Below are 9,323 nucleotides of genomic sequence, written 5' to 3'. Positions count from 1 at the left end.
CATTACTTTTATACATTTCCTAGTACAATATCGGAATTTCATACAATTCCTAGGATATGTATACATATATATATATATATAACATTTATACCTAATATTTATGTTTTTTTCCCTTGATAGATGCCATGGGGAGTGTGCACATGATCCGTCTTTTGATTGTGCTGTTAACATTAGTTCGTTGTAATGGTAACTTCGAACCTGTTTGCAAATTTTATAGAATTAAAACAATATATAAACCAGTAGGTTGTTACCACTTCAGCTTCTACTCAAAAGAATTACTGTCGAAAGATGTTGTCCAATATGAAGCAACTGATTTAACGTTTTATAACAGTACCATTGGCAAAATTCCTGCCCTTGCATTTCACGATTTTTCAAATTTAAAACTACTGAACCTTAGTAATAGCGATATTACCGAAATAGAGCTCGGAGCTTTCTTAGGCTTGACGCAACTGAAAAACTTACATTTAGAAAAGAACCCTCGATTGACTATAATCAACAGAGGCAGTTTTAAAGGTTTAGGCAATTTGGATACGATATATTTAAATGAAAACAATTTTAATGTACTGCCTAACGACACGTTTTCTGATCTTCCAAATGTTACGTTAATAGATTTGTCCCAAAATAAGTTGAGTTCAGTGGACGATAGTATATTTTCTGGACTTGCAAAATTATCATCACTCAATCTGAGTTCAAACCATCTGAAGTTGCTCCCATTTGGAATGTTTAAGGATTTAAAGAAATTGGTGAAGTTAGATCTATCTCACAATCTCCTAACAAATATTCCCGTTGGATTAGTATCTGGTTTAGAGGCTTTGCAGCTCTTCACGATTTCACATAATCAACTCATTCGAATAGAGCCAACATCACTTTACAGTTCAGTAGGCCTGATACAATTAGATGTATCTTATAACCGTTTAAGTAATTTGGATGCGATAGAGTTTTCCACATTGAGTAGGAATCTATCGCGCGTAAATTTAGATAACAACCAGTGGAAATGCGACGTTCTGTCCAACATTATCAAAACATTTAGAATCAATAAAGTGTATGTTGTACCTGGGAGCGCATTCCTTATAAATAATGTGCACGGAATACATTGCACTACTTCATCGCCAAATGAAACGACTATTTCGAACAGTAATAAATACAGTTCAATAAACGTTTTACTGGAAATCGTTGAGAAAATGTCCATTAATAACAATCTGATGGACGAAATGAACGCTGCCTATAAAAATCATACGGAAATCCTTCAAAATCTTTTGGAACTCGAACATGTAAAATCCATTTCGACGTCACAGTGTAACGCAAACTGGATTAGTCATGCGAATTTATATTTGATGGTTATAATTGTGATTGTGCTAAGTGTTCTTTGTTTTACATACGTTCGCAACAGAAGGCATACTTATATTTCTGACACACTCAATCCCATTAATTCCAGCCTTCTTTATAACAAAGCAGATGAAGAGCCAGTATAAATAAAGGGGAAAAGTTTGTGAATTGTCCCTTCTGAAAATTGTTTACATAAATCAAGTATACAATATAGACTGTTAAAATCATTATGTTGTTTGACGAAGAAAATGTTATTTCATAATATAAACTTGTTGGTATAATACTAACAGTTAGATTAACTGTGAAAGTTCTGTCTCGTGTAATATTACTATTTTGTAAAAGTAATATCTCTGTACATTACATACTACGTTCTCAAAATGTTTAGACATTTAATAATGTTATAATAAATTGTTGCATTTTTAGTCGTAAAGATTTCTTAAAGACTCAAATCGATAGTAATTTTTATTTACGGCTGTTTTCTAAGGTTGATGAACTCTTTTCCAGACAGACGTTTCATTGTATTTGGCAAGGGGAATCTTCAGTACTGTCATGATGAAATGGTTAAAACCTGTTTCCTTGATTACGTCTGAATGAGAAGGTTTAGAGGAGATTTTACCATGTTTTTAAATACGTGCATTACAAAAGTTTTAAAAGCTTATTTCCGATTTAGAAAACTAACAGGTTAATGTAGGACGTTAAAAGACCTAGGTAAAGTAGCAGTAGGTTACTAAAAACACATCACATTTAAGCCCAAATGTTTTTATTTGACTCGTTTCCTTCGACTAGCCGCGGGCGCCTTTCTTCATCTGCGGCGTATTTGTAAATGTGTGTGTGTCGTACCTGCGTTCTGGGAAAGCAGTTAAACAGTTGAAATAAAAAAAACTATCCGGATGTTTCCAGAAAGTAAACAAAAGAGCATTTAAAAAAAGAGACGATCGCCCAGAAATAAAAAAAAACTATCCGGATGTTTCCAGAAAGTAAACAAAAGAGCATTTAGAAAAAGAGACGATCGCCGAAAGGAGAAGAAATAAATTGACCGTTGCAGAAGTGAATCCAAAAATAAATTGACAGTGATAGCAGTGAAATAAGTAGCTCAGTGAATAGTGATATATCAACAGTAGTGTAAATAAATAGCTTTCGTCGTTATCAGTCTAAGAAGTAAATTTTGTTAAACCCACTGACATTACAATATTTTCTTTGGTATTTTCTAACGTTACCGAATAATGATTTAGTTCTTTAACAATCGTCTAAATATTTCCTGTAGCCCCTGTCATTCAAGAAGTATAAAAAGAATTGCAATCCGTGAATAATAATTGTCCCCATATGTTTCTTGTACAGTTTAATTCTTGTATTTTAATTGGAGAAATTTTTCGATTTTGACAATTGATTTGGTAGCTTTACAACAACACAACAATTAACCAAGTAGCTTTTTCTACCATTAATTACAATTTTCTGTTGGTTAGTACCTAATATGCATCAATATTGAAAACAGTCTGGATTCCTTTTGATCATACCATGTAGAATGCTCCTGTGCACCACGTTCTCCAGTTGTTTCTTATCAGTTTGTGAATGTTAATTATTATTTATCATTTTCATTTCAACTTCCTAAGGAACGAGTTAAATAAGACGCTTGCAATTTCAGTTCATTGCTAAATACGCAAGAAAACAGTGCACTCAATTGTATGGTAAGTCTTCACAAAATAATATTAGATAAACTTATCGAATCCATTGCCAGATTTAATTTTCTTTTTACTTGATACTAACAATAAGTACGTAAAACTGAAAGTTGATTCAATTTATTTCAAATAGTTGCACCTAATTATAATCTAGTTTTAAGTGTAGAGGTAATTATTTAAAAAAAAACCATTATAGTAATTAAAATTAAACCACTTTTTGGAGGTTTTGTACATGCGAGCTGCCCTCCATGACATTACACAGAGAAAACTAAATTTTTATGACAACGCAAAAATTACAATTTTATATTGTAAATTACCGAGTTTGCCGTAAAAATAGTAGAATTTATTAGGTAACTTTCAATTTTGACGTTTTTTTAAAAATTATTTCAAGTTTCTTAATTATTACAATTAAATTTGTAATATCAACTAAAATACCTAGTAAATTTATTTCTGCTGGGATTTTATTTTTACAAATTAGAATCCAAATTGTAATTTTTATTATTTTCGCTTACGAAGCAACGAGCTAGTGGGATGAATTGTAAATATCGCTTTAATATTAAGGTAAATTTTCGTTTTTCATTTCCTCCGTGTAGGCTTGCTGTTTTTTAATGCAAGTTATTGGAACAGCAATTGATGTTTTCTCCAAGATATTTTAATTACTTTTAGTGGTAATAATCGAAGAGTAATATTGCCAATACTGAAATTTTCCAACCCTTAGATACTAGACAATTAGTGAAGTCACCATCATCATAAAGTGGTCAGTCCTAAGACAGGTTGCGGACGCACCTCCACTTTTTGCTATTGTGAACTATTATTGGCATTTCCATAAAACTAGAATATCCCATATCCTTAACTATTTGAGAACAGTAATTTAATCTAGTGAAGCCTAATTGCATTATAAATTTGATAATAATGTATCGGTGTGGAATATGTACAGTCTTGTTTGATTATACTTAATCAGACATTAAATTATTGTTGTCAAACATGTATAATTTAATTATCTTTTCTATTTGTAAGTACATATTAATTACTTTTCGATACTAACCACCCGTTCGTAACACTTGTAATAAAAATATTTATAATAAAGCCTTGCAATGAAATAAATATACAAACCCAGATTACAAAGAACATTATATTCTTAGTCTGCAATTTATCGAACTTGCCGGATGCGAATCACGATTTCGCATTTATTGCTTCTTATCAGTATTCCATAGGTAGTAGAGGTATTTCAAAATTTCATGGGCTTCGAAATGTGTGAGGGGCGGACCCAAATAAATGGTTCATATTGTACATTTCACGAATAGTGACTCGACAAGTCACTATACGCCTCGCTGTACAATCAAGGGCGTTGCTCTAAGTGATGACCCATACTTTTAAGAGGTAAAAATGAAGGTCGTGAACTATGATATTCTGAATTACCTCTACATTCGATAAATCACAGAACAAACCGAAATTGTTCTATCAAACACAAAATGATATAATATCAAGTTACAGACAGTACATCCATTTAGGTACTGATGGTATTTGCTGTTGTGCCTTACCCGCTTACCCTATGATTACGTGCAGATATGATTTACTTGAAATACTTGCATTTTTAAAGTGTAAATACAAAATACAAAATATCTGTTTTTAAATTGCATGTAATTACTTTTCCAAATTTTTTTCCCGATTTTGTCATCAGTGTCTTTTCCAAATTAAAACGAGTGACAAAGGAAAATAAGGAAGCATTATTTATTGATAAACTGAAGAAACTATAACATAAAGATAGAAAAACCATATATCCATCACTTTAAACAGAAAAATATGAATCATAGTGTATTTTCGCAGCTGGTGATATAGTGCAAACACCACTATTATTCTAGAAATACTCCAATATTAAAAAAATTAGCATGCCTGCAAGGTTTTCTTTTAAATAATATTGTATACTTAACTAAATGTAGAAAATTAAATAAGTACTACAAAAAAGTATTTTGAAAGTACGTATTTTGCATTTAGAATTAAATATACAAAAGGGAAATCTATTTTGTATTTTACATTTGAAATAACAAATCAGAAAGGTAATTAGTAGTAATTTGCAAACCTAAAAATCTAAACGTCTTAGTCGCATACCTACAAGGTATGCACTTAATTAACAATGAGACATTTAGAAGAATTTAAAGTCAGGAAGCCGTGTTCGATTCCGGGCGAGGACGTGACAGCCGGTTTTTCTCATTTATTTGAGGTTATCTGTAATGGTAAAAATTAATTCACTTCAAAAATATTTTGAAATTAACCCTACAGAATTCTTCAAAATGTTTCATTGTTAGTAATAATTTTACATCAGTTTGACCATTCTGTGACCTTCGTGTTGGGTATGTGTCATCGTTACTGCTGCTATCAGCTTTCGTAGTTCAGTTTTAGAGTAAATGTGCGTAAACCTAGGGACTCAGATTCGATTCTCGGCGAGCGCGTGACAGCATCAACAATTTTTCCTTCGTTAATTTGATGTTACATCTTTTATAAAAGCTGCCTCGGCACGAACATTCTCAAAAGATGCCGATACATTAAGGGGATTCAGTAGTACATGCGCCGTAGAGTAAAAACATGCTTATCGGTTCTAGATATTATGAGTTTAATTTTTGGAACAGATGCTTGAAATTTTGTAGTAAGATAGATAAAGCTTTGTTCTAAAGCTTGTCGAAGGCCATTTTTTAATTTTTTAATTTCTATTGAAAATACGTGTCCTACAAGAAGCATCAACTTTAAGTACTTGTAAAAGGTTTTAATGACCATATTGTTGAAAACCAAAAACGTATCGAGTTAGTGTGAACGTTTGCCTGCTACCATATAAAAAATCAGATATTTATCTCGCAGCGTTAAAACACAATGTTTAGAATAGGAACCTATGTTTTCGGAAAAATGCACACTAGGTACGAGCGGTATACTGACCGAATGACACCGAATCCTTTTCTCTTTGCCGATTGCATCCGCGAATAATGAAATTTTTAACCGCCAATACAGGAACTGGATTGCAATTTTTTCACCCGCGAATAATGAAACCGTGAATATGGAAGTTTTACTACATTTAATAACTTCAATTGTTTTTGAAGCAGCTCATGACAATTCTTCATTTCAGTTCTTCACGATGAAAGGTGTACTTGCTACCATTCTGTTTATTTTGGGATGCCGAATTAACGCTAGCATACCCGGCTGCCAAGAAATCGAAAGAAGTTCAACTCGCTATTTTGATGGGTATGTGGGGATAATTACAAAGACTACTTTTGATTTAAAATGTTACGGAATCAATAGTCTTCCATCGAAGGAATTACAATATGATCGAGATATTTACATGCATCGTGTATTAGTGGGTATTACATTCAGTGACAGTTATATAAAAAATGTTCCGTCGCTTTCTTTTTACGAATTTCCAACCATACAATACCTCAATATGGACTATTGTGGCATCAATAGATTAGATGCAAATTGTTTTTTAGGATTAAAAGAATTAAGCAGATTACAGTTAAGTAATAACAATATTTCAAATATCGGTGTTGGAACACTAAGTCATTTATTCAACCTTAACTACTTAGACTTATCGAATAATAGTTTAAAAGTCGTTGATAAAGATGCTTTCCAAAGTCTAACACTAGTGAAAGAATTATTGTTAAATAACAATAAATTTGAAGTATTACCAGATGAACTATTTTCTACTTTACATAACATCAGAAATATTGATTTATCATGGAACAATCTGAACACTCTCAGTGTCAATTTATTTCGAAACCTGACAAGTCTTCAAACACTTAAGTTGAATAACAATCTGTTAAAAACTCTTCCACCAACGATATTCAAAGATTTATCTACTACGGACATCCTTGACATGTCCTACAATTTACTTACAAACATTTCTTATGAATCTTTGTTAGGACTTGAGTCATTAATTTCTCTTAATATTTCTAATAACCAACTTATTACGTTAGATTCCCAATATAATGGTTCTGAAAAGCTTAACACATCTTCTGAAGGATTTTCCCACTTCTGTCCAAATGAAACCTATGTGAACACCTCAAGTCTAAGTCCATTTTTAGGACTGAATAGTCTTAAAGAATTAAATTTAGAAGGAAACAAAATTTCGAAGATTGGGAATGAATCATTGAAAGGTTCTATCCAACTTAGAAACTTATATATGTCAAACAATGAGTTATATGAAATCCACGAAGATGCTTTTCAAAATGTACCTTCTTTGATGCATTTGTCGTTAGATAACAATAATCTGGAAACAATAAACAGTAGCACATTTTTTAATCTTCGGGAACTACGCACTTTAATTTTAAATAACAACCAAATACGAATTCTTCCAGTACCTTTGTTTAAAGATTTAAAATCACTTAGTACTCTTTCTTTATCAAATAATTTATTGACATATATTCCGTATGGGTTGTTATCCCAATTAAAGCAATTAAGCATTCTTAATGTCTCCAATAATGAACTCGTTGAATTGAATGCAATATCATATCACTCTTTGAATGATTTAAGCGTACTGGATATAACCCGTAATAATATTAGGACCGTGGACGCTAATCAGTTAATGTCTGTCCTAGTCAACTTAAGAACCATACATGTAGACAGAAATAGCTGGAACTGTGTAGAACTCTTTAACATTATCAGTCGTCTTCAAGCGAGTAATGTTAATATCGATAATGGTAATACTTTCGATACCGAAAATATTCACGGAATACCCTGCTCTCCAGTTGTTAACACAACTCCGACAAGTCAAACAACATCATTTGAAGCGAGTGATTTTCAAAAGTATATTTCAAATGTTTTAATGAATATCAACGAAACACTTTTGAATATAAATAGTTTTATGGAAAAAGATCGCAATATACAAGAATGTATTTTAAATAATTCAAGGATTATGGTCAAACTGCAACAATCTGTTATTCAACAACTCACGAAGAATGAGCGAAAGGAACGCCATCTACATTCGAATACTTTAAACAAAACGGATATACAGTCAAAGGTAATCAATCATTTTGGTATTATTATTTTGAAAAGCTGAATTGCAAATACAAAACCCGAAACCAAATAACAATTTTATTTCAGGAAGAAATCAATGGTACCCCTGGGTGTGATCCTAACTCTTCAAACAACGTCTAATTTTGAATATGACAGTGCTAGCCAAGTCAAAGCAGGTCTTATAACTATAACAATGATATAGAAATATTAAATACATGAATTTGATAGTTTAATAAGTTAGTATATAAGTGTTACGTTCATGTTCAGTATTGGTGGCATTAGTTTTTGTTCTTTTTTTCAACTAAAATAAAGAATTACATAAAAGGAACGTTGAATGTAATTTTACTTAAAGAGACAATTTCAAAAATGTGCCGACGGTTTTTTTACAATTAGATAAAATTGACCCCCATTCCGTAAATAAAACGAAAAATTAAAGCTACACTTTATACAAATACATTATAATTTACATCTTGTAACTTTTGTACAAGAAAACTTTTCGCAATGTACAAATAATTGAGTTATTCTCAAACGTGTATATAATTAATTCATTAATTCAATTTACACCGATTAAATTACATATTTTGTAGTGGGTCAGTTGAATTAATTTCACATTAATGTTTGATGATTATTACATGTACATACATGAATTTTTCTACAAAAAAGAAAACTATATTTATTAGGCACTGTTTACTTTCATCACAAAAAAATTTAATTGTTTTCTAGTAACTGCGTTTAACAGTAGTCTAAGTAGCATATTTTTCACTGATGAATTTTTAAAAATTTATTCAACCTCTTTAAAAGGGATTTAATGAATCCGCGAATTTTAATAAAATTCGGCATTTTCAACAATGGCTAGACAACTAAGAGAGCAACGTTAGCTGCCAGTTAGCTTAATGAATGTTCAGTTACATTGTGAAGGAGAAGCCAAGGATAATACACAGTACATAACTATTTATTTCAAATTGTTACTACTCGACTAAAACTTCGTTTGTGGCATTATTGTAACATAACCTGCAATTGTTTAATCAACGAAACTGTAAGAAATAGGCAACTTTCAATCTGGAAACTGGAAAAAAGCTTCAATTTAATTATATATTAAAAAGATATAGTCGATTCTTTCCTTTTTACTTGAATTGTAAAATATAGGACTTTTCCATTACAAATTATGGATTGTAGAATAATTCAGTATAAAAATAAAAAAAAATTAGCTCTTTGGCACGACCTCCACCCCGAACATGTCAAAATACAGAGGGCATAAAAATTATTAAATAAACAACTTATATTTAATTTAATAGAGAAGTCCCTAATCTATTCGTTAATCCC

General features: G+C 31.3%; 2 protein-coding genes across 3 annotated transcripts in view; both read left to right on the top strand.

The window, feature by feature from the left end:
* The window catches only part of LOC108742073 (carboxypeptidase N subunit 2-like), a 2,599-nt gene extending 926 nt beyond the window's left edge, over positions 1–1,673 (top strand). The window contains exon 2 of the mRNA XM_025980625.1: positions 121–1,673. Within this exon, the coding sequence (XP_025836410.1) occupies positions 126–1,472 (1,347 nt within the window). The 5' untranslated portion in view covers positions 121–125 and the 3' untranslated portion in view covers positions 1,473–1,673. The remainder of the gene's footprint in view (positions 1–120) is intronic.
* Positions 1,674–2,789: 1,116 nt separating this feature from the next.
* Positions 2,790–8,319, top strand: LOC108742574 (insulin-like growth factor-binding protein complex acid labile subunit). Of its 2 annotated transcripts, XM_018477850.1 has the most exons (4): positions 2,900–3,011; positions 6,118–6,233; positions 7,896–8,004; positions 8,088–8,319. In XM_018477850.1, exons 1-4 carry the CDS (start codon positions 3,009–3,011, stop codon positions 8,139–8,141), a joined length of 282 nt encoding a protein of 93 aa, XP_018333352.1. In that variant the 5' UTR covers positions 2,900–3,008; the 3' UTR covers positions 8,142–8,319. The 2 variants fall into 2 exon arrangements, with proteins under 2 accessions (XP_018333345.1, XP_018333352.1); XM_018477843.2 differs by having other exon boundaries at positions 2,790–3,011; positions 6,118–8,004.
* Positions 8,320–9,323: the final 1,004 nt, after the last annotated feature.

The sequence above is a fragment of the Agrilus planipennis genome, unplaced genomic scaffold, assembly GCF_000699045.2.
Source record: "Agrilus planipennis isolate EAB-ADULT unplaced genomic scaffold, Apla_2.0 scaffold3, whole genome shotgun sequence".
In the NCBI taxonomy this organism is placed as follows: domain Eukaryota; kingdom Metazoa; phylum Arthropoda; class Insecta; order Coleoptera; family Buprestidae; genus Agrilus; species Agrilus planipennis.
Note: the sequence above shows the minus strand (reverse complement) of the source record. Positions and strands in the feature narration are given on the sequence as shown.

What these genes read in the sequence shown, in the direction of transcription:
- LOC108742574 (XM_018477843.2), top strand. An exon ending in AAACGGATATACAGTCAAAG is followed by an intron (nt 8,005 to 8,087) that starts GTAATCAATCAT and finishes ATTTTATTTCAG; the next exon opens with GAAGAAATCAATGGTACCCC.